The sequence below is a fragment of the Panthera tigris genome, chromosome C1 (assembly GCF_018350195.1).
Source record: "Panthera tigris isolate Pti1 chromosome C1, P.tigris_Pti1_mat1.1, whole genome shotgun sequence".
Taxonomy (NCBI): Eukaryota; Metazoa; Chordata; class Mammalia; order Carnivora; family Felidae; genus Panthera; species Panthera tigris.
Window position 1 is genome coordinate 45,767,371 of NC_056667.1, and position 25,806 is coordinate 45,793,176.

A 25,806-nucleotide genomic window follows, 5' to 3' on the forward strand; every position below is an offset into this window, starting at 1 on the left:
TGCGTTTTGCAAATAACATCTTTATTTCAAACGCTCTGAGTGGCACGGCCCTCTACCCTTGGGATGGCCCCAGCTGGGAGCTGGTATGAGGTAACCTGGCCTGAGTTCCTAAGGGCTCAGAGCTCTCGAAGTGTGCAGCCCACAGTAGTAGGTGCTAGAAGCTTTTCCTTCCTTAACAGTTAAGTGTTTCTGAAGCAGGGCCCACGCAGGGGCTGCCTCCATTCTGAGGAGGTGGATGGTTACACTGCCTTTGTCTTGTTTTCTGTCCTCCAGAACACGGAGACCAGTCTGACCAGCAATTCCATTTCCCATCAATGGGGACATCTGTAAGGAAGAAGGTCATCAAACGTTAATCAACCCTTGTTACACCCTAGTGCCCTCTGGGGTTGGGGGTGGGGTGTATAAGCCAAAAGGCTTGGTGAGTGTGCTCAGATCTCCTCTCTCCAGTCAGCTGTCCTTTTTGCAAACCGTGGTACTCGCCATATTCCCTTCTACCACAGAGCTTTTGTAGATGCTGTTTCCCTGGCCCAGTATACTCTTCCCTCCTCTGTTTATCTGGTTAATCCTATTCGCCCACCGGATCTCAGTTGAAGGATTATCTCTGCGGGGAAACCTTCTCTGACCTCTAACTCCCCACCAATCCATCATATTTTAAGCTCTTGGAGCATTTTATAGCAGTGACAATTACAGCTTTAAATGTATTTCTGGGACAATTCAAATGACGTCGGTCTTTCTCTCTAAAGAGTAATCTCCACGATGACAGGATCTATATATGATTTGCTCGCCACTGAACCCTAGCACCTAAGCTGGCACCCAGGGGGTCTTTAGTAAACATTCTTTGGATGAATGCACGAGTGCTTCCCAGCTGGGTCACCTCCCAGGTATAGGATGCTGCTAGTTTACTTGTTGTCAAAGTACGAAGCAGGAACTCTGTTATACACCGTAAGCACTGCGTGTTATATGAAATAATAACAAATAATGCACTCTCCCCTCCCTGACATTTGCCTTTCCCATGAGGATTCTGTGGTTGTTGATGAGACTGACAAGTAACCGATTCCATCCACCCTGATACATCAGGTGTCTGGTCGAGCCTCTGATGGGCAGTATAGTTCTGCATACGTCACCTAGTATCTCTGGGCCTGCCCCACTGGTGAAACGAGAAGGCTACAGCAGGAGATGTCCAGTGTCTCCTCCAACCAGGAGAAATCCTGTGGTTGTGCGATTACACACTCACTGGGCACAGGACCGTGTGGGCTTGTGCTGGTGGTGGGAGGTGAGCATTTCACTGGGGAGGAGAATGGATAGTGCAAGATCCACTGAGCCCTAACCTGGGCTCCTACACTTAACTGTGTGACCTCTGGTCAAGTTAGTGACTCACCGAACCTTAGTGTCTTCATCAATAAAATGAGGATATTGATGGTACCTACTTTGCCATGTTGTTGTGAGGATAAAAAGATTTAGTGTTATGTAAAATGCACTTGATTTTGCTCTAAAACAAATTAACCAACACTTATTTTGCTCTTACATGTGTTAGGCATTATTCCAAGCGCTTTGAGGTTTCATGAGAAACTCAAGACAGCTCTAGGAGGTAGTTAATACCACCAGCTCCATTTTACAGATGAGGAGACTGAGGCACAAAGAGGTCAAGTAAATTGCTCAAGGTCACAGTTACTGATGAAACTCAAGCACAAGCTGAGTCCAAGCACTCATCTAGGTGCCTGATACGTACGTAGCACAGTGCCTCATTGTTTTTCTGTTTGTTTTTTATTTTTATTCTTTTGGGCGGGGGAAGGAGGGAGGGGAGGGAGAGAGAGAGAGAGAGAGAGAGAGAGAGAGAGAGAGAGAGGGAGATGCAGAAACTGAAGCAGGCTCCAGGCTCTGAGCTGTCAGCACAGAGCCCAACGCAGGGCTCAAACCCACAAACTGTGAGATCATGACCTGAGCTGAAGTCGGATGCTTAACCGACTGAGCCACCCCAGGTGCCCCATGCCATTTCCTTTTTTAATGATATCATCCAAAAGCCACAGAGAGGAAAGGAAAGGGAAGGAGGAGTCAGGGTGGGGGCATATTCAGAACTCTTAATAATAAACTGGCCAAAGAATTTGAGGGCTGGAAAGGATCCCAATGATAGTCTAGTCTTTCCTTTGTTAATTCAGGCCAGAGCACTGAGCACCAACTAGGCTGGGCCATGGGGACTCAGAAACAAATGGCACATGATCTCTGCTCACACACACTGGGGAGAAAGACACACACAACCCAAAACATAATGTGCTAAGAGCTATATTAGGTATATGTTCAAAGTGCTACAGGAACACAAAGGAAGAGTTAACTAAATTTACTCTGGGGTGGAGGCTTAGAACTTTTACAGAAGAAGGGGCATCCCTGCTGGATTTTGAGGACTGAATAAAAGTTCAGTTAAAAAAAAAAAGGAAAGAAAAAAGGTAAGCATTCCAGAAGGATTCAAAGAAATGACTTGCAAATGCCGTGCATTAACAGTCCTATAACATGAAGCATTCTCAGGTGTGAAAATAATGAAAGATAAAGTCAGGAGCCAGGATGGATCTCAAATTTCATAGCACCCGGCCCCCAACCCAGCATCCCCTGTGCTCTTGCCCTTTTCAATTATTCTCTAGAACTGCCTAGATTTCCCTTTTCCAACCGACTCAAGATTCCTTACTTTTCTCAGAGGTGACCTCGCAGGCTGGGCCCTGGAATCCAACAGGACAGATGCACTCACAGCGGGATTCTGAAAAGACAATGCAGACAGAGTGTGAAACAGAATTCCTGGAGTTCAGCCCTCCACATCACTTTGCCATTAGGTTAAAATAGGGGAAACATTTAGTTGAAGGGTTTAAGATAAGAAGGTTCCATGCTAAGAATACCTACTCCTTCCCTGAGGGTCTTTTGCTCCTGAAGGGTGGTTACTGCCTGTCACGGGGAACCATACGGAGTTGCTGAGGGGAATTACTCGTGAGCTCATGTTTGACCCAGCGGTGTGAGTTTCCAGTGTTGGAAGCTACATTGGTGGTCGTGGAAGCCAATGGTCACTGGTGCTCAATTTCACCCCGAGCCACTAATTGTCCAGCCTCTGCTCGAACACTCCAGTGATTGGGAACTCACTGTCCTCAGATGTCTCGTCCCACCTTTGGCCAATTCTGGCCCTTTGGAAGTTATTCCTTAAGTTGCTCTGTAACATGTCACCTTGGAGTGACATCTGGATCACACAGAGTCCCTTCACAGGATTATCCTTTAGAAGTCAGGCCCATGAACAACCCTGTCTCTGGCTTCGTATTCTCTCTCACACTAGTGCACATCCTTAGGTGGGTTCCAGTTTCTAGGTCCAAATTTCACATGAAGGCAAGGGGAATTCAGCAACCCTGGATCACGACGTTGAGCTGATGGGAAGATCCCATTTCTTGCTGACTTCCTCCCCACTTCGATGTCTCTGTCCTGACAGCAGAACTTTCCAGCCTTAGGCTTTCACTTATGTCTCCGTTGCTCCCATCCACCCTGTCCAAGAAGCTAGACACATACTCCCCAACCTCAGTTGGAACAGGTCTTCTCCTGTCTCTGCCCGGTTGAGCTGGCTCTGTCCACAGAGGTTCTGCCCTAACTCCAGCTGGCTCCCTCCCTGGGTGCAGATCTGCTGGACCCAACTGCACCTGACACCCTCTTTTGGCTTCATGCTGGACTGGACTCTTCCTTGGCCATCATGACAGGAACACAAGATCCCAGACCTCAGCCAACCCCAAATTTGCCCTGCTGATTGCAGTGGCCCCAGATATGGCCCTTGAAGTTAGGAATCAAGTTCAAGGGGCCCATCCTTGCTGCTGCTCCCCCATCCCCCCGTCTTCTCACCATGCGTTGGTCAGGATGTGCACAGCCTAGGCCTGCTACTTCAGTTGCGTGATGTTGCCAGCTGCCATGTCCATTGTGGCTGGAACCAAGGCATTCCGGCGGCCAGGGTAGATGACCTAGTTGTCTACACTCTGACTTCTTGGGAAACAGGCTAACACTTGTCCTACTGGTCAGTACACTTCAGCGGGAAAGTCCAGCTTTCCCACTGGTTTGTAAACTGATGGAATCATGGATCCTGTCTGCCAGCGGATTAAGCTGTGGATCAGCTTCGCAGCCCTGATGCCATAGTGCAATCATCTGGTAGGCTTTTTCAAAGGCCGATCCCCAGTGATTCACTTTAACTAGTTCGGGCTGAGACCCAGGGCTTTGTGTTTATGCAAAGCACCCTGGGTGATTCTCACATGCAGCTCGGGCTGAGATCTGCCTTAGAGGAACATCGTGCTATTTGCCCATGAGCTGCACCTGAGTAGGGGCGGGGATGGGAGGGCGGGGGGGGGGGGGGGGGGGGGGGGCCTCTGTCCAATCCCACCTCATTGTGCTCCAAGGAGGCGGAGACTTCAGCAGTTGTGAGCCACACCCTGGCTGCAGATTAGATCTACCTGGAGAGGGTTTACCCTTCCTGATGAGGAGCTTTCTCCAGATTCTTACACAAGGATCCAGGTGGGGGCCCGAGCATCAGTAGCTCTCGGTCTCTTGAATGCCTGTTCAACATGGAGAAGCTCAGTTTACGAGGCTCCAAATGGCCAGGGGGCTCTTTTTGTCCCCCTGAGAAAGCAAAGAGGACTTCATGACAGACCCTGGGGCCTCAGGAAGAGGACCAGGGATTGATCTAGAACTCTTCTTGAGATAGTCTGGAGGGCATATGGATTTGATGATGTGTTCTGGCCACAGCACCAGCCCCTCCAGATAATGTCTTTCACAGGGACACCAGCTGCCTGGAAAGGGTACCTTTCAGGACAGGAACTCCATTCCCTTGGCAAGGAGCACAGTGGCAAGAGCTGACTTCCTTCTGAAACTCCTCCAGGGCCCGCTTCATGTTTTGCCTTACTGTGCTGGAGTAGGCGAAGTCTGTGGCCGTCACCAGTTCATACAGAGGCTCTGCCTGGGGAGAGGAAAGGGATGTATTTCAACAGAAAATATTCACCAAATAGAAGGATAACGCAGGGTCCACAGGAATGAGCAAGGGGTCGGTGCACGGAGACGGGTGGATTCATCTGAAACCGGATGGATGCCCCATCCTCTGTTTGAACCATCCTATCCAATATCCACAGATAAACTCAACTGAGATCAGGTCAGCTCTTACTGAATACCTCCTAAGTGCCAGGCATGAAGCATGAGTAATGAGTAAGATAAAATCCACACTCTCAAGAAACTCGGAATCCAGAGATAGAGACACGGTAACAGATTCTTACAGCACAGCAGGTCCGGAAACAGTGGAAACGTGGAATGCGGGCAGAGGAGAAGCTGGTTAACCTGCCTGTGGTTGGGGAGAGGAGGTGACTTTCAAGCAGCTCTTTGAAACTGTTCTAGAAGTTTCGTCCCAACATGGCTCCCCCGTCCCAACTTGGCAAGAAGCATTCACGTCATGCAAGAACCACCATCACGAAGCCTTTCCCCAGCTCCCAAGTTCACAGAATGTCTTCCCACTATGAAGTGCTCAGAATACTGTCCAGTGCTCATCTGATACAAAGTCTCTTTACCCAATACAAATTCCATCTCTTTGCTCCTTTGTGGTCATTCATTATTATTATTATTATTATTATTATTATTATTTTATGTATTGAAATCTCTTTTCCTTCTTGAATTAAGAAGGTAAGTTGCTGGAGATCAGGACTATATACTGCTCAGCTCTGGGGTCTAGAGTCTAGGGTCTAGCCCCAAGCTTAGTGAGAACAGCTAATAAAAGTGGATGGTCAATGAAAGGGGGTGGGAGGCTTCATCAGGGCAAAGGCAGCTGGCTGGGAGGAGAGGGGCGGAAAACAGAAACCTAGCCACAGAGAGCGAGCCGCTGGTCACCAGCGAACCTGGCAGCGTGCGACCAGAGGAAGCCACAGATGGCTGTGGGCTAGGAAAAGCCTGGGAAGAAGTGCAAAGAGGTAGTTAAAAATGTTTGGAGCCTCTGGGTCCTACTTTCAGCTCCAGGGCCAGGTTCCTCTCCAGATTTTGTCTCTGTTCCTGCCCTAATCCAGCTCTGGAGAGTTTAGGGTCTAAATGCAGGCAATCATACCTAATAGAAGCCTCCAGTGGGAAGAAAATTGCTTCCATTTCTTAATGCGTCCGATGCTGACCTTCGCTCCAGTGGGCAAAGCAAGGCCCCTCGGTGGTCCCATTGTCTCACCGTTTTGTGGTCAATGAATTGATCCAGAGGCGGTTTGCAGAAGCGTCCAGCCTGCTGGCCGCACGTGGGGGAGGGAAGGGGGGGTTGGCTGTGTACCAGTATGAGCTCCTCCAACAATCCGTATTCCCTGTCAGAGCACCTTGTAAGGCTGCCTTTAACCCCCCAGGCCTTCTCCTACCAGCACGGAGATGAGCTCCAGGACAGAGAGCAAGTCAGTGGCAGAACCCGAATAAACCTCCTCCATGTGTTGTGTGCCAGAAGCTTTGCTGACGGTTCACAAACGTGAGCCCACTCCGTCCTCACAAGGTAGCAATTATCAGCCCCGTTTTCAGATGAGGTTAAGTGACCTGAACAAAGTCAAAGAGCTCATTAAATAGTATTTCCAGGACTCTAACCCAAAGCTTTTGTTTTTCTTACGAGCTCGTGATAATTATTGATAAAAATGGCTTCATTATTCCCATTTTCCAATTCCTATACCAGCGTTCCCCAAATTTTGCAGACTGGGGTTTGCCTTGGAACTGAGCAGCAACTCGTAGGACTCTATAGCTCCCTTTTAATTCTAAGTTAATATGGCATGATTGTCCCTTCTTTCGTTCCCTGGCCGTTCTTCTTTGGTTCGTTTCTCTCTTTTCTCCTCTTCTTCCTTTCTCCCCCATCTCTCTTCCTTATTTCTTCCCCCAAAACACAGTCCTAACTACTCATATTGACCACTGGGTCCTACACACACTTGCCCTTGTGAACATTTTATTTATCATATTGCTGCAGAGAGATGGTCCTCGCTATTTATTAAACTCCATGCCCTTCCTTGTGACGGACCCTGGTGATCACCATTCTTAATGATAACGAAAAATTACTGGAATGGTAGCAGTAATCCGGTGCTGAACTAAATACATACATTATCTAATTTAATCTTTACAACAATCCTATTGAGGCAGACAGTCTTCTGTATCCCCATTTTACAGATAGATGAAAAAGCTGTGGCACAGAAAAGTTAAAAAGATGGACCAGAGTCACACAGTCAGTAAGTGGCAGAAAAGGATTCGAACGGTTAGCATTGCGGTTTGTGTCCTTTCAGTGAATATTTTTGGATAGTTAAATGGACAGGTATTTACACCAAAGCAGTGGCATGAGAAAAGTGCAGTTTATTTTCCACTCGCCTCACTTAATAGCATATGATAGGCATTTCCCCATGCTGCTCAATATTCTTTGATACAAATATTTTCCTAGGTATAGATGGTTATATAAAGTGTTGTTTCAATTTATATTCTCATCTCATTTTATGAAAGTGCCCATCTCATTTCTCTCAACGATATCGAGTATTATATTTTTTTTTTTTGAGAGAGAGAGAGAAAGAGAGAGAGAGAGGGAGAGAACCTCAAACAGACTCCACTCCCAGCACAGAGCCCTACACATGGCTTGATCGCATGACCTGGGAATCATGACCTGAGTTGGATGCTCAACCGACTGAGCCACCCAGGCGCCCTGTTGAATATTATAGATTTTTAATCATTGTCAATTTGATAGGTAAAAAAATATCATGTTGTTACTTTTTCATTTCTTATTCCTAGGAAAGTTAAACATTTTGCATATTTATTCGTCATCTTAGTGCTAAGAGTTGTCTATTTCCTTTGAAATGTGTCTTTCTTAGAAATTGTATCATTCTTTATACATTTAGGATTTTGTTTGTGGCAAAATTATCTTGTGGGTGTGTTACCTGTCATTTAATTACATTCATGGTTTCCTTATTTGACATCCAGAATTTATTTTGGGGGGTGAGCTCCAATGGCTTGAGTCTGACATTATCTTACCAGGCAATGTTACCACAACATCTGTATTTTAACCCTTCTCTTGGTCAGAGTAATTTGCCGTTAGAGAATCTTTGAGTACAGTGATTTAGAAAGGTACGGTGGTCACACCTTCAGAAAGGTGTGATTATCACTGCTTACCAAGTGATCAGCTGCTTTTCTTTCTGGATCCATAGCAGGGCTGCAATTCCCTGACATTCTAAAGGGCAGATTTGCAACATGACTTGTTTTGAGCAGTGGAAAGAGAGCAGAGGGGGCGTCCTTTCCAGGGTGAAGCCTTCAGGACAGAGTGAAGGGACATATCCCCTTCCCTGACCAATGCAGCGGTGATCTTCGGAGCATATGACCACATCAAGCCTCTGTGGCCTGGATCCCTGAGTGGCAATGTGAAAAGCCCCCTCCCCAATATACTTTGGGCATGTTGTGTGATTGAGAAATAAACTTGTGTTGTACTCAGTCCCTAAGATTTGGGAAATTTTTTCACTGCAGCATAGCCAATGCCTTCCTGACCTCTGTGGGAACACCATTCACAACCATATCTTTTCCTTCTACTCTGGGCAATGCCTGAGCTCTATACAGTAGCTTCTCCATCAGCTTGGACCTCAGATGACAACCTAGCCACCCTGGCTACTTATAGAAATGCTCACGAGTGGTTGAGTTTGTGACTAGGTTTGCCAGTCCAACACAGAATCTCCCCAGTTACAGCTGAATTTCAGATAAACAACAAATAATTTGGTCATACCAGTATGTCCCATGCAATATTTGGGGTATGCTTATATTAGGAAATTATCCATTATTTGTCTGAAATCCAAATTTAACTAGACGTGCTATATTTTCCATTTGCCAAATCTGGCAATTTTTATGTGACTCCTTTAATAATGCAAAGTGTCTTTGGGATTTTTTTTATCCATTAACGACCCTAGCTTCTCCTTCAAGACATTGTCACTACACTGCCTTCAGGCACTTCATGTTGCAAAGAATTCTAAGACCAGAACCACCTTTATTTTTTTTAGAATAGGTTTGTTTCTAGAAGTTAAAAAAAAAATCACATCATAGGATGTGTTTCTGTATTGTTTTGCTCTCAGTACTTTTGCCCACTTTTCAATGAGTTCTGCATTTTGTGTCATCAGCTCAGGGACATTTCCCTTATTATGTCCGTGATGAATGCCGTCTTCAAATTTAATCTTGTCTCTTTCTCAGGAAGAAGTCCTTGAGTTTCAGATTTCTCCTTCTGTACTCTCTTCCATCATATTTCTTTTACGTCATTGTTTTAATCTCTTTGTCTTTCGCTGCTACATTATGAGAACGTTTTTATGGCGCCTTCCCACATCACTGACTCAATTTTCTGCAGTGTCAATTCTGTTCTTTACAGTTTCCACTGTAGGCTTTCATCTGCTATTGTGCCTTTGGTTCCGTGTAGTCAGCCACTTCCTTTTGCATCTGATGAGTGTCTAATATCTCAGCATCTCTTTTTTCTTTCCTGAATTCCTCATTTGCTTAAAGCTTACGATAAAAAGGCAAATGCATTCCAAAATTTACTTCTATTTTTCCACTTTTAGATGTAGGCTTGTCTTCTGAATCTTGAAGGTAATTTCAATCTTTTGCGTTTGGAGTTCTCTTTCTGTGTCCACGGCTATTTGTTAACTCTGGGCAGAGCTGTTTCTCTGTGTCGAAAGTCTATCAGTAAACAGTGCGAGGGGGCTCTTCGGTGTTCTTCTTCCCCGCCCACCTGGCTCCTACGCCAATCGTGTTTCAGGTCTTGATCCTCAAGAATGCTTTATGCATGCGACCCCTAGCCAACACTCTGTCTAGGAATTGCCTGTCTAGTGGCTTCTGCCATCCTGGAAAACAATCGCCGCGCTAACTACCTGGCGGGCTGACTCTGCAGAGAAGAATTATTGTGAGATAATGTGGAGGCATCTGCAGTTTTCTCTTGCTGGAAAGAGTGCATGGAAGAGTGGGATGTCCAGAACATCCATTTCCAACTCACGGCAGGGACTTACAAAAGGTAGGGCTTAAAAGTCTTCAGTAACCTCACCTCCCCAACTCCTGAAAACATCTCTGCTTCCTTCACCTTTTCCCCCTTTCAGCCCACACACCTGACAGTGTGATACTTTCTACTGCATCACACACATGCTGGGCCTCTGTGCCTTTGGTAAAGTGCTGCATGCCTAAGACCGTGTTCAGGCCTGAGATGCTTAGCATGCTGGCCTGCCCTACCTGTCTTCCTCTCTTCCTTCCTCTCTCTGTCTTTTTCACACACACACACACACACACACACACACACACACACACCAGATCACATCACATGCCTGACACTTGACATTCCCAGTGCCCGCTCTGGCACATCCAACCCATTCAGGTAGGTGACCAGGGAAAACTCCATTAATTCTCGGTTTTGGGGAAAAAAAAAATTCAGGTAAGTTGTAAGTGACAAGTAAAGACCAGGGATCTATTTTCCCCTGAGCTCTGTTCACTCCTATGCCCATCCGTGATACCAAGCAATGTCACCACACCATCAGCCAACCCCAGAGTTCTCTGGAGCTGCCTACAACCTACAGCTGACTTTATTCTCCTTGATGCTTGTCAGCAGCTGTACCCTAAGTGTCACTACTGAAAACAGCAGAGGACAGGATTTGAATGGCAGCCTTCTGTTCTGCAGAAACTATGCATTTGACATACAAATTAAGACACTGGGCAACTGCCAGGATTGGGAGCTGCAGAGCATCACGTGAAGAGCTTCGGTCCCTCGTCACCCCTCCTTGGCGGCAAGACTAAGTCCCGGGGGTGGGGTGGAGTGGGTGCCAAACAACCAGTGAGTGTACAGACAACAGCAAGGAGAGGATGGCCTGAGATGGAGCACAGACCCCGTGCAGAAGTCCCCACAGGCAAGGACCTACTACTGCTGATGTGTATGACAGTCCTGTTCTAGCAAACGTCCTCTTAGTTTAAGGTTGCAAAACTGCTCTTGTGTGGGTGACAGTTGGTTGGGATCATTAGTTTTTATTCACCAAACCCACAGGAAAGTCTGGAGGGGAGGGAAGAGGTCAAAGTCTCGGGCCCAGACCTAACAGAGACTCTTGAGCAGCCACAGATGGATGCTCCCTCTGTGACCTCGATTTTCATCAGCCACAAAACGGAGGTAAGCACACGCAATTTGAGGATTAGATGCAATAACATGCCCAAAGACCCTGGCAGAGTGTCAAGAATATAGTAGGTGCTCAAAACGTCACTGATCACCATGAAGTATTACCCTGTCTTGTACGACCGTCATGGCTGCCCGGGTCCTACCGGTTAGCACAGAGTGTATGTTTCACACTTGCATCTTTCTGCCTCTCCTCCAGCGGCTTAGTTCCTCTCACTCTGCAGGAACTTAGCAACTATTTGTTGGTTGAATGAATGTTAAAATAGGCAAATAGTGCCTGGAGAGAATCTCTGACCAAATGGAAACAGTATCAATTTAAGAAGGCTGGAACTAGAAGCTGATGGTTGATTTCCTTTAGCAACTTGGGGGCCTGAGTGGGAGGGAGTCAGGGGTCTCTAGCTGGTGCCCAACAGTTATTTTGTAATCGGTCCACTCCAGATACATTATCTACTATAATGTGTGTGCCTTGAGATTAGGGTGTGGGTCTTCTTGAGCTCTGTATCCCCCAGCCTGGCTCCTAGTAGCCCCTCATAAGCTGTTTACTAAATAGAGGAAAGGGTGGAGAGAGCAGCTCCCCAGATATACCTTAATTTTGATGATGTCTGGGTTGTACTGCACGGCGTCTCCCCACTCCTGCATCAGGTCCGCGGTCGGCAGCTCCTTATACGCCAGGGCGGTGATGTGCTCACTTGCCCCTCCTCGCACAAGGACCACCAAGTCATCCACCATGGTGTCTCTCTTGTTTCTGTCTGGAATCGACACAGAGACCTGGCATGTCAGGGGATCCACTTCGGCACCCTGGAATTTGCTGCAACCCAACCTAGTTACCATGATATTCACTAAGCTCATCCTGGAGGTGCCAGTAGACAAGAAGCAATCCCACCAGCAAAGAAGTCACGACGCAAAGGGCAAAAGGCAACTCACCCAATCAAATAGGACACAAGTTGGGGGCAGGATAAGGAGGGGACATCTATAAATGCCAGTCACTGAGTCTATGGAAGATAGATACCTGATGGATATTCATATATATGGAGAGATTGATAGGTCATAGATACGTAAATAGGTTGATAGGGAGATAGGTTATGGATCATTAATGTGTCAGCCAGTAATCAAAGTGTTGTATTAACTCACTTAATCTTCACAATGAAATAGGAACTATATAATCCTCATTTTGCAGATAAGAAATCTCAGGCACTAGGGGTGAAAAGGTTTATCCAGGTAGCCTTGCTGAAGCTCTAAGCTACATCTCTTCTTTGTATGGGATAACAGAGGTGGGAAAATTTGTAAAAGCTGGGCTTTGTGTGTGATAGATATCCACTAAAGAGCGTCTACTATAACATGATTATTATTTTGATCTATGTAGAGTTTCCCAGAAAGCCCTCCATCATATCAATGAGTCCTTCCCATTCTAATTTGTCCATTTACCCCATGCCAAAAGAACTGTGTCAAGTGACCACTTAGCTTTGACCCCGCAACCCTGTGCACCATAGAAAGGAGTCTTGTATACTGCTGGTAGGGGGACAGCGGTACAACCGTTTTAGAAAACAGCTTTGCATTCACTAGTCCAGAAAAAGTACACAGTCTACAACCCACCAATTCTACTCCTGGGTGCATTCCTTGCAAAATACTTGCATGCGTGTGCCAGACAAGCACAGAAGAATGCTCTAGCAGCAGCGACTGCACTTGCGTGAAACGGGAAATAACTCAAATTCCACAGTGGAATGGACAAAATATTATATTCATACATTAAAATACTAGGCAGCAATGGCAACTAGCTGTAGTTATACACACATGACAGTGAACGAAAACACCACCACCACCCAGAACTGAAAAGAGTATATTCCATCCATATAAAGTTCAAAAACAAGCAACACTGAGCCGTGTTGGTTAGTGATCTGCATGGTGGTAAAACTATTAAGAAAGGAAGGATGTGTTTAACACAGAAGCGAGGATGGTGTTATCTCCAAAAGGGAGGGAGGAGTTGGCAAGTGATGAGGGTCCTGCCCAATATCCCATCTAGTGACCTGTGCAAGGGATCACTTTACAAATCTCCTTTATTTCCTTTTTATTTTTTTAAGTTTATTTATTTTTGTGAGAGAGAAAGAGAGAGCGAAAGTGAGAGAATGTACACATGGGAGAGGAGCAGAGAGAGAGGGAGAGAGAGAGTCCCATGCAGGTTCTGTGCTGTCAATGCAGAGCCCAATGTGGGGCTCGATCCCACAAACCATGAGATCGTGACCTGAGTCCAAATCAAGAGTCGGACGTTAACCAACTGAGCCACCAAGGTGCTCCCTATGAGTCTTCTTTAAAGAGTACCTAGGGGCACCGGGGTGGTTCAGTCGGTTAAGCGTCCGACTTCAGCTCAGGTCATGATATCACAGTTGGTGAGTTCGAGCCCCGCGTCAGGCTCTGTGCTGACAGCTCGAAGCCTGGAGCCTGCTTCAGATTCTGTGTCTGCCCCTCTCTGTGCCTCTCCCCTGCTCATGCTCTGTCTCTCTCAATAATAAACTTAAAAAACAAAATTAAAGAGCACCTGTGTTCTGTGCATGTCTCCCTTATGGGACTTATCTTCCAACCCAGCCCCACCAAAATGAGCAAATAAACAGTATCAATCACACATCAGTCAAAAGTGCAAGGGATGGTTCTAGACCAGCAGTTCATTATGGTCATTGTTTTATTTTGTTTTCCTTCAGGTGTTGGAACTCTTTCTCCACGTACGATCCCCAGTGCAAGCTTAGTAAAGTGGAGCCGGTGGGGACTGCTCTTTGAGGTGCAGCAGAGGCCGGGGCCCGGGGCCCTGCTGATTGGTCTCTCTTTCCTACTCTACTTGCTGGGTTGATTCTCAGCTCCCTGGAATGACCTCCAGGTTCCCTGCTCCCGGACACTTGGCTTTGATACCTGCCCCCTCCAGTCTGGTCTCCCCTGCCCTGCGGACTCTGCTACATGATTTATGGCTTTGCCTGCTTCTCCAGTCTCTACCCCGCCCATTGTCTCAGAAGGACCAGCCTCTCACCTGCCTCCCCCGCCTTCTCCACCGGCCTCCAGCCAGGCCAGCTCCTGGCCCCCAGAGTAAATTTCCATCGTCATTTTTTTCCTGCCTTAAAAACAACCTTGCCGCTTTACTCCCTGAGTGACAATTCCAACGTGCCCTCCTTTAGGAAGCCGGTCCTGATTCTCCAAACTGGGTTTGGTGCCATTGCTCCTTTAATTGTTTGCCTACTTCATGTGAGTGCCACGAGGGTGGGAACACAATTTCATTCACTTTTGTATGGCCAGCACATAGTGGGAGCTAGGTAAGTTTTTATTGAGTGAATTATGATTTTAATTGAAATTCCTTAGAATATCCAGTCTTTAGCCTGAAGAAAGATTCGGTTTGGGGGGATGCTAAGAAGGGAAAGATAATGAGCACAGATTTCACATGCCCCTGCCACTTACCTTTTATTTCCCTCAGAATACCCTGGCATGTGCCCACGGACACACCCAGACTGACGTAGACCTCCTCGATGGCAGCACCGATTTTGAAATCATTCTTGGCACAGGCTTGGACGTCCTTAAGGGAGTAATCTGAAGGAAGCAAGAAAAGAGGCCCATGACCTAAAGGTAATTCACCCTGTCACCTTTTCCTGTCATCGATTCCACAAGCCTTGCTCTTCCTGGATGTCATGTCGCGTGACTCAGGTTCAAATCAACGGGTGGCCAGCCTGATGACCAACAACGCAGGCAGCCATGACATCAGGGGGGAGGCCTCATGAGAGGGCGACAGAACCTTCCCCTTTCAGGGTCCTCAAAGGCTCTGAGGGTCTTTGCTGCCCTCTCGAGAGTGGAAGTGCTCAGAGTTGTTTTCTGAGCCTCTAGGGGTCGATCCAGTAAGTACAGTTTGCTGTAGTGTGTCCTCCTTCCCCTGACCCACTCTTCTTTAATCTTTGCTGGAGTAGAGAGGGCAAGTTCATTAATTAATTGAGGTGATATATTTAAAGTGTCTGGTCTAGGACCTAGCAAAGAGAAGGGGCCGATTTCTCTTATTTCTTCTTCATTTTTGCCTCATTCCCCACTTGTTTCTCCCTAATTCTCCCCAAGGCAAGCTCTCCTCCTAGGCTTGCTCAAACTTGGATGTGACTTGGTCAGCACCTTCCGCGGTACATTGAGGCCAGGCAAGGAGAGGAGAGCAGTCCTGACTATGGAGTTCTCCAGTGGTGTTAAGTGTATATCCGTTTTCCCTCCAAGCATGTTCCTGGAAATATGAATTTCGTGATAACATCTCTTGTAATTTTTGCAATAGTAAGTATTATAAGAAAAGGTGCTTCCGTGGTCAAGTAAGTGTGACCAGCGTTGTATCAGAGGAGGTGGACAGGTCATTTTATGGCAGTAGCCTCGTGGGGTGCTAAAAGTGGGATCCATTATATGTTTCCCCAGTTTGTTTGATAACAGAATCCTTTTGCAGGAAGCAGTTTGAGGAAATAAGAAAAGTGCTCTGGAAACCAGTGGTATGGAGGAAGGTATCCTTGGCCTTAGTGAGAATGAAGCCACACCGGCATAAATTTATACACATTACAGACCACGTATCCTCTTGCAAGTGCAGTGGCCTTATAACCAAGCCCTGGGTCCTCCACTGTGAACGGTGTGGCCCAGGGCAGGTCACCTAACGTGGCAAGTGCCAGAACCCTGGACTGGGAAGCAGGAATCACACCTTAGGCCTGCAGATGGTTACAAGTGGTAAGTCCTGTAATTACATCCACAGGGAGAAGAGATTGCCAAGGGGCATCGGGAGTTGGATGTTGGTTAGGTGGCTGTGGTAACAATCTGCGATCCTGCTACTTAAAATGGGGTTTACGGATCAGCAGCAATGACGTCATGTCAAAGCTTGTGCAGAATCTTGGGTTTCGCCTCAAAGTTACTGAGGGGACTTGCTAATCAACGAGAAGGAAAAAAATATAGTCAAGGTTGACTCCTAGGTTCTTGGCTTGAGCCACTGGTTGGATGGTGAAACCATTCTGAGATGTGGATGACTGTGGAGGACACAAATTTGGGAAAGGAAAGCAAAAGCTGACTTTCGGGACATGGTAAGGTTGTGATGTTTGTTGGGCATCCAAACGGTGATGTCAAGGGGACATTCTGATGAGAGCTCTTGGGTGCTGGGAAGAGATCCAGGGGGAAACATACACTGGGAGTTCTCCACATATCGAAGACATTTAAAGCCATGAGACTGGATGCTGTTGTCTAGAGGAAATAGTTGTAGAAAAGAGGACTGCCCAGACAGAGGGCTGGGCGGAGGAGGACCCACTAACAGGTCACAAAAAGGAGAGATCTGCAAATGACACTACAGCCAGGGAGGGAGAAGGGAACTAGGAGCAAAGCCCGTAACTCTCCTCCCACCACCTCACAGAGCTCGTGTGTGCCCCGGCAGGAGAGCCAGAGTCCCCTGGGCAGCGTACCTGCTCTCTCCATGGCCTCTTTGTTCATAATGAGTGTGTATTCGTAAATGCCCCCCAGCACGGCCTCTGTGATGTAGTGGGTCCCGAAATCACGGAAGAGATCTCTGTACTCCCCGTAACTGTACTCCAGGGGCAGCAGCTTGACTCTCTGAAGGAGTTCGTAATGGAGCATGAGGCTTCTGGGCTTCAGCTTGTAACGTGCTACTTCAAGGTCAGAGCGCGCGTGCAGAAATGTGCTTTTCTAAATGAAATACCAACATGGGAAAAGCAGACCTTTAAAGTTAGGAATCTGGAACAAGAGGATGAACTTTACAAATACCATCCGATGTTCCTGGCCTGGGGTCGTCACTCTTATGATTCCTTTAGGATACTTGGGGGAAGACGGTCTCTTTGACAAGCTTTCATTTCTCATAAATATTCCGATGTCCTTTCAGCTTGGGAGAGTTTGCTCTTAACTCACCTCCTTATGGCGGCAAAGAAGGAACGAGAAGGGTAGGTGGCCAGGAGCAGAGATGGCAGGGAGCAGCAGGAGCACTCTGGGACCACTCTGGTGGGATACAGGGTCTGCCTGCCTGCAAAGGCAGCCTCTTTGTTTGGGCTTTTTAAATTCCAAAGAAAGGCCGCTCAAGAAAGAGTGAAAGTGATGCCTTAGGAAGGCTAGGCATTACAGTGCATGGCAAGAGTCAGCCAGCTACAAGCCTGCACGCCACATCAGGTGCCTGGTGTTATAAATAGAGCTTTTTTTTAGGAGGCAGCCACGCCCTGTCATTTGTGCGCTGTCCATAGCTGCTGTCACCCTACCACAGCAAAGCTGAGTAGCTGTGACAGAGACCCTATGGTCCTACAAGGCCTAAAGTACTTACTATCTTGCCATTTACAGAAAAAGTTTGGTGACCCCTGGTGTGGGGGATAGGCTGAGAGATGGCGATGGGAGGTGATGTGCAAACATCCTGATGTGCAAGAATAATCTGAGGTGAGAGTTTCCTATCCTTACTCTCACCTCATTCTAGTTCTGCCCCAAAGACTCATGACTCTCCCTTCCAAGCTAAGCAGTGCTCTGTTCACGACTTTTCTAAATACTGTAAGTTTCTTTTCCTGCTCGGGTTTGGATAAAACCTTCCCGCTCATCTCCCTCTGTTCTCTAGCCTGCCGTCAATGTTCCAATCAGAGCTGGCGTCTTAAAACCCTGATGGTATTACAGACATGCCTTGTTTTATGGCACTTCACGGATACCGTGATTTTTAGAAATTGAACGTTTGTGGCAACCCTACGTTGAGCAAGTCGACTGGCACCATTTTCCAATAGCATTGGCTCACTTTGTGTGCCTGTGCCCCATTCTGGTAATTCTGGCAATACTTCAACTTTTGCATTGCTATTATATTTGTTATGGTGATCAGTGATTATACCCTGCCGAAATCTCACATGATGGTCAGCATTTTTAGTAACAAAGTATTTTTAATTAAGGTATGTACATTGTTATTTTAGACATAATGCTACTGCACGCTTAATAGACTATAGTGTAAACATAACTTTTGTATGCACAGGGAAACCAAAAAATTCATAGGACTCACTTTATTGTGAATTCACTTTATCGTAGTGTTCTTGAGCTAAACCTGCGATATCTCTGAGGGATGCCTCTATCATAATGCCCCTCTGGGCTTAAAACAAAAGCCTGCATTGGCTCTCTATTGTCTCCTGAATAAAATCTATTCCCTTAGAGTGAATATAAGAACTCACGCCCTGTCCCCTGGTAGTGAAGCGTTCCTCCCCATACCTTACCACTTTCTGCCCCCCACACCACACTCCAGCCCTAATCCAACTTCTCACTGTTTGCCAAATCTGTTCTTTTCATAATACAATTTTGCACATGCTGTTCCTTTTGCCTTAAATGCTCTTCTCTCCCTTTTCGGCTCGACACGCGTCTACTAATATTTTAATACTCCTTAGCTGTTGCTGCCTATGTGACACCATCCCTGAATTTCCCAGACACACACACACCATTTTCCAGGACTGCATTGCACTTTGCTTATATTTCCTTTATAGCACAAACCAGGCTGCATTACAACTGATATAAAAAAATTAAGAATTAGTTGACTGCATACACGTTTGCCTCTCCTCCTAGACTGTGAGCTCGAAGGCAAGAATCAGGTTGTATTTGTCTCTGTACCCTAAGCCTACTATAGTGTCCAGAACACTGTAAGCATGCTATCACTGGATATTTGAGTCAGGGAGGCAGGGAGGGAGGGGCTAAGCAGGAGAAAGGGAAGGAGTAAACAGATGGCATTTTCTCTTTTCTTCATTTTCTCCCCAACAAAGTATGATCCTTTTCATTAATACCACCCTTCATCACTGTATTTCAGTCTTAACCACCTACTAGGTGCCATTCTAAGTCTAAAGATGGAAGAAACAGCCTCTGCCTCCAAGTTGCTCAGAGCCTAGAAGGAAAAACCAAGACAGTAACAGACCCATTAGCATTTACTACTCATTTTCTCCTGGTTGGTATTTCAGCAGCAGAGCCCTTTCTGAGCCCCTCACCACTTTCTCCTCCTATGAATCATTAGAGACGACCTGGTCTCCAGGTTCCACTCAGATTAATTTTCTAACACATTTCACCCAGGTTGAAAACGCTTAGTGGCTGGAGAATAAAATGCACCTTCCTTGCTCGGGAACTAAAGGTTCCTCAAGGCTGCCTGTCACCTGCTTCTCCAACATCATATCCCAATACTTCCCAGTCCAATTACTCCTCTTCTACCAACTCACGGGCTTTGACCTTCATCTTACGGGCCAGGGGGAACAGGCGGCATGATTAGATTAGTATCATGGAAACATCTTTCTGGCAGCACATAAATCTCAGGGGCAAGTTGGGAGACAGGAGACCCCTAAGGCGGGGGCCACGCAGGAGGTGCAAGGGTCCGGGCTACTTAAGATGTAATCAGAGTTAGATTAAGAAATATTGGAATGTGACACTGAAGGATCTGGTGGCCAAAAAATGTGGAGATGAGAAGAGAGCGAAACAGGATTCTGAAATGCTTAGGTTGGAAAACCAGAAGGAAACAAATGCTATTTAGCACAGAAAATGTAGGAGGAAGAGCCTGCTTGGAGTGTCAGCGAGGCATCCAGGTAATGATGCCCATAAGAGTGTGCTGTGCAGGACAAAGTGTAACAGAAAGGTCAGAAGCAATAATGAAGGTGTGTGGCTTGCCCTGGTGGCGGGGTGGGGTGGGGGCAGTGGGGGGGGGTGGGGAGGGAGAATGAACAGAGGTCAACTGGGGTAGCTGAAGGGTAAGAAGAGAAGATGGCCACGAATTAAATAAAGAACAGGTGGGGAGGTTAGACCCCAGAAAGGAAAGTGATGAGGAGCAGAAAGCAAGTGGGAGGAACAGGTGCATGATGGTGTGGCCGACTCCAGCAGAGGCCCCAAGCCATCCGACAAGAAGGGTCTTGGGTGACATCCTGGAGGGGGAACTTCAGCTGAATGTTTAGGACAGAAGTTAGATCGCTAGAGGCTGAAACGTCTCCAGAGTGGATATGGCCTGGAAAAGCTACCTGCTCAAGTTTAAGGAAAACCACAAGATAAAGTTCATTGGAAAATGAGAGAATGTAAACATAAAAGAAGAAAATAATGATATGCCACACTGCCCGGTCTTTCTAAAAAGTCAGTTCAAGGAAGACCACCCTGTTTTCTGGTGAACAGATTTTCAGGACCACGGAAATACAGGCTGGTTGCTAGGCCTAGCAGTAGTGGGGAATACAGACACAGCTGGGCATGAAAATCGAAATGGATGCATGGGAACTGAAGGCCAGCAAAGGGTACTTACGGTGTGAGAGAATCGTTTGATTCTGCGAATAAAATGTTTGCCTTTAGCACTCGCGCTGCTAATGCCAACTTCAAATATTCCAGGTATTTTAAAACCAAAGCCGGAACTAGACATGCTTTTTCCTCTCTCCGTGATGCTACGTTCAAAATCTGAGTACGACTCATATTCTGTCAGCACAAATTCATATTTGCCTTGGGTCTAAGGGAAGAAAAAAGAAAAGGTTTCTTACTTGCTTTGACTCACCTCAGTTCCGTACAAGTCAACAGGTACCCACTGAACTCTTAACATGTGCTGGGCTCTCAACTAGAGCCTCTGGATACAGGAACCTCAGAGCCAACTGTGTGCCCAGCCCCAGGGCTCCTAATCCAGTAGGAGAGTCAGACTGTGGGTGATACTCAGAGGTGAGTGCGTGATTTGGGTTTCAACTGGCAGAAATGCAGGAGGGCGTTCTGGACTGGGGACTCGGCTTAGGCAAAGGCACACGGGTGGAAAAGAACAGGATGTACTCTACGAAGTAAAGGGATTCTAGGGTAGCTGAGCACGAAGACGCAACAGTGAGGGGAAGGGACAGGGGTCGTGAGGGAATGTGCTGTCATCAAAACACTGAGGTTTCTGTATTACTTGGTCCGAAATTTGGACTCAATCCAAGATGAGCCAACATGGATGTAGCTGAGCCTCCAGAAGATCATTTTGGGACAGCACGGTGGTTGGACTGGAAGGGCTGAATCTGGAGTCAGAGAGACAGGCTGGTGAGAAGGTTGTAAGGGGAGAGCAGCTGACAGCTGATGAGGTGTGGTCAAAGGCGGCGCAGTGGGGACAAAGTGACAGGGGCAGGGAAGTGCCTCCCGGAGAACTTAGAACTGTTTGCTCAAAAATCAGTTCTCGTTCTGTGCCCAAGGTACTGCCTCGATGTCCTTGGAGGGATCAGTCCCAATGGTCTCTGCCCCCACATATTGGCTTCTGGTTGCCTGCAGTTCCCATAACACTAAGCTGCTGAGGAAGGGAGCTGAGGTGAGTCCGACTGTGGCCTGGGGTAAGGTTGCTTGAGGTGGAACGCACCCCTGCCATTTTCTAGTTGAGCAACCTTCGACAACAGGCTGAACCTCTGTATGCTCAATGTCTTTTTTTTAATTTTTAAAAAAAAATTTTTTTTAACGTTTATTTATTTTTGAGACAGAGAGAGACAGAGCATGAACGGGGGAGGGGCAGAGAGAGAGGGAGACACAGAATCGGAAGCAGGCTCCAGGCTCCGAGCCATCAGCCCAGAGCCCGATGCGGGGCTCAAACTCACGGACTGTGAGATGGTGACCTCAGTCGAAGTCGGACGCTTAACTGACCGAGCCACCCAGGTGCCCCTCTTTTTTTTTTTTTAAGTTTATTTTTATTTATTTTGAGAGAGAGAGAGAGAGAGAGAGAGAGAGAGAGAGAGCAGGGGAGGGGGAGGGAAAGAGGGAGACAAACAGAATCCCAAGTAGGCTCTGTGCCGTCAGCCCAGCACCCGATGCAGGGCTTCAACCCACGAACTGTGAAATTATGACCTGAGCTGAGATCAAGGGTCGACGCTTAATGGACTGAGCCTCCCAGGCCCCCCTGCCTCAGTTTCTTCATGTGTCAAATAGAGACGATGTTTGTCCCTCCCATTGGACTTGTTCTGAGGATTGAGTCTGTATGGATACAACATCACACAGGGCCTGACACAGCACTCCAAAAGCACTGGCTATGCAGAGAGACTTACCATGTATGTCCTGCCAGGTCAGGGGCTATTTTAACTGGGATGGTAACTTAGCTGCTCTGAGATCCTCCCTTGAAGGTACAGGCCCCAGGGGTGCCAGTGGGCACCGCGGGGGAGGTTGTGTTTGTCCATGGCTCATTTATTTTTATTTTTTCTTTTTTAGCCAATACGTACATGTGGAGAGAAGAAGGGGAGGAGGAGGAGGAGGAGGAGGAGGAGAAGGTGGTAACCTAACCCTTGGAACTGCATAATTAATGACAGAGAACAAACTATGGGTTGACAGAGGGAGGTGGGTGGGGGGGATGGGCTAGATGGGTGATGGGTATTGAGTGCATTTGTTGGGATGAGCACTGGGTGTCACATGTAAGTGATGAATCAATGAATTCTACAATATTGCAGTGTATATTAACTAACTAAAATTTAGATTAAAAATAATAAAAAATGTGGGGTGTCTGGGTGGCTCAGCCGGGTAAGCATCTGACTCCGGCTCAGGTCATGATCTCATGGTCCATGGGTTCGAGCCCTACATTGGGCTCTGCGCTGACAGCTCAGAGCCTGGAACCTGCTTTGGATTCTGTGTCTCCTTCTCTCTCTGCCCCTCCCCTGCCTGCTCATGCTCTGTCTCTCTCTCTCTCTTTCTTAAAAATAAATAAACATTAAAAAAATTAAAAAAAAACCAAAAAACTGAAGCTCGAAGAGAAAACAGCAATACATCCAAGCTGATGCAGCGGCTCACAGGGTTGGGCCTCAACTCTGTGCTAGCTGGCTCCTTAGTGTGCGTTCCCCCCGTTGCCCTGCAGTGGCTTCCTGCCTGCCACATACCTGTGGGGTGTAGCTTTCCACATTGTATGGCTTCCTAAATCTCGTGTTCAGTATGTAATGGGGGGAGCATCCACCGGCGTAATACCTGTGATCGAGGACGGGGCCCTCGAAGCTGTTTGTGAACAGATTGATCCTGCAGGGAAGGCATGGACAGGGGGAAGAGGTTAGGGTGATCAGTTTACGTTAGCTCAGCTGGCAGACCCTAATGAGTGGAACCGAAGCTCCTGGGTACAGTGTCCAAGAACCTGAGTATCTGGTCCAAACCAGCTTTTCAGCTTCCTGTGTGGCCCTTCTGGACCACAATCATATACCTAGTCCCAGCCACTGGGAGATGCTTGTTCCTCTTCCAATCCACTCTGCTCCTTCTCTGTTGGGTCAGTGCTGTTCCCTGTACCCAGAATGCCATTCCAGCCACTCACTGTTGTATCTCTTTTTTCCTTATCTTCTTTGTGGGAAGCCTTCACTATCATTTGCCATGCTAAGCTAGAGGCCCTCCTAAGACCCCTTGCTTGCCCCTCAAGTAGCTACTGTTCTCTATTTTCACAGTTACCTTATGAGAATGGTTTAGCAAAATAGATAAGAAAACAGACTCTGGAGTCAGATGCCTGGGGTCAAATCCCTGCTCTGCCATTTACTAGTAATGTGATCTCAGGCAAGCCAGCTTGCCTCTCTGTACCTTGGTCTCTGCATCTGTAAGATGGGGACAAGGAAAATTTATTCTTTTTTTTTTTTTTTTTTTATAAAGTGAAGTGAACCCCTTAACATGGTGTGGTTCTTTTTTTTATTTTTTTTATTTTATTATTATTTTTTTATTTTTGAGACATAGAGAGACAGAGCATGAATAGGGGAGGGGCAGAGAGAGAGGGAGACACAGAATCCGAAACAGGCTCCAGGCTCTGAGCTGTCAGCACAGAGCCCGACGCGGGGCTCGAACTCACGGAGTGTGAGATCATGACCTGAGCCGAAGTCGGACGCTTAACCGACTGAGCCACCCAGGCAACCCCAAGGAAAATTTATTCTTAATTTCTGTATGATCTCCATCACGAGACACCAAATAATTGTCATTTGCTGAGACAGACTATGTCTAGACTATGTCTAGAAACAGAGCAGGGTGTGACTCCACATACGGATCACCTTCTATAGCATCCCCCCGCCCCCCAATCCCTGGGCAGTAGAGATCACTGTGTGTAGTTAGAAGGGATGAAAATCAGTGTGTAGCCTTATTTCTCCCTGCCTCCTAAGGCAGGCTTCCGTTCCTGACCAGCTCTGACGACTACTGAAAGCTCTTTTCTTGTTGAAAGGAGCTCTGTGTTCTCTCAGCCTCTGTGCACTGGCCTCAGTTCTGTTCCTAACAGAATTGTCATAGGCTCTCTTTGCTGTGACAGAGGTCCACGCATCATAAGAACGCCTAAGTGTTTATTTTCTTTAACCAACGCAATGTGGTGCTCACTTTGCGGAGGCGACTCTTCTTATCGATTTACACGTATTGGCTCATGTAATCCTTAAGAAGATTAATCCTTGAGATAGCTATCATGGTGATGATGTCCACTTTACGGAGCAGGGAAGTAAGGCACAGAGGGTAACTGACCTGCCCGAGGTCTCACTGCCAGCCTGCGTCCTTCCCCCACACAAGCTGCCGCCTACTGGCTTGTCCTCAATAATCATATTAGCTTATTTGATCCTCACAGAACTTGAGAGAAAGTTATTATTCACTGCTTGCTACAGATGACAAAACTGAAGCCCCACATAGATACGTGCCTCACCGGAGGTCCCACGACCAGCGAGCTGTCATTCTGTCCCCTCCTACAGGGTCCAGTCTGGCCCTACTGCTGGCTTGCAATGCCTACTCGGTCACCCTCTTAGCCCTGTGACCCCTAGGAACTCTCTTAACTTTTGCAGACCTCAGTTTCCTTATTGAGGAGGCGGGGACTATAATAACCAGCTTATAAAGTGGTGCTGAGAGCAAGTCTTCCTCGCGTGAGAAGTCTCTTTCCTTAATGACAACCTTTGGGGAGCGAGATTTGATTTTTTGTGTGTGTGTTTTTTTTTTTAATTTTTTTTTAACGTTTATTTATTTTTGAGACAGAGAGAGACAGAGCATGAACAGGGGAGGGTCAGAGAGAGGGAGACACAGAATCTGAAGCAGGCTCCAGGCTCTGAGCTGTCAGCACAGAGCCCGACGCGGGGCTCGAACTCACGGACTGTGAGATCATGACCCAGGCTGAAGTTGGACGCATAACCGACCGAGCCACCCAGGCGCCCTCAGAAACCCACTTTTTCACTAACTACTTAGGAGCCTACCCTCTGGGTCAGGCCCTATGCTGGGGCCTAGAGCTAGAGAAGCAGCTAAACCTCCCCCGCAAGTTGTCAGTAGGATTCAGAGGTAATGCACGGAGCACAGTCACACGGCAGGTGCTGAGTAAACATGCACCCCCAGCCCTGGTGTGAGGCCCGTGTGGTCTCCGAGCACAGCTCCGTCTCTGGTGTTCCTGACCCAGCCCTCTGCACGGCCCGTGTCTAGCCACAGGACATGTCCCTGGAGCTCCCCGGAGCTGTGTTCAGAGAGTAGCTACAAGCATCCACTTATATGACGTCTTTTTTTTTGGAAAAGAAGAAAGGAGCCACTGTGTTAATATCAGCTCCCTTCCTCTCCTCCAGAATTTCACTGAATTCTGTGCTGTCCCATCTACACAACAGAAGGACAGTAACTCACCCACTGGCCAGACGGCCAATTGCCCAGTACTGGTCCATTTCATGCTGACATTTTTTATAAATCCTCCTACAGTTGGCTTCATCTGACTGGTCTCCACAGTCGTTGTCCCCGTTGCAGAGAAGCCTGCGGTTTACACACCTCCC

The 25,806-nt window shown here is 47.2% G+C and overlaps 1 protein-coding gene across 1 annotated transcript in view; it reads right to left on the minus strand.

Annotated features, from left to right (window-relative positions):
- C8B (complement C8 beta chain) overlaps positions 1-25,806 on the minus strand; it is a 39,545-nt gene continuing 13,739 nt past the window's right edge. Inside the window, exons 4-12 of the mRNA XM_042993848.1 lie at positions 25,664-25,805; positions 22,951-23,083; positions 20,397-20,594; positions 16,579-16,819; positions 14,582-14,710; positions 11,732-11,895; positions 4,807-4,960; positions 2,678-2,746; positions 1-324 (exon numbers count right to left, since the gene is read on the minus strand). Coding sequence (XP_042849782.1) covers positions 173-324; positions 2,678-2,746; positions 4,807-4,960; positions 11,732-11,895; positions 14,582-14,710; positions 16,579-16,819; positions 20,397-20,594; positions 22,951-23,083; positions 25,664-25,805 — 1,382 coding nt within the window. The 3' untranslated portion in view covers positions 1-172. The remainder of the gene's footprint in view (positions 325-2,677; positions 2,747-4,806; positions 4,961-11,731; positions 11,896-14,581; positions 14,711-16,578; positions 16,820-20,396; positions 20,595-22,950; positions 23,084-25,663; position 25,806) is intronic.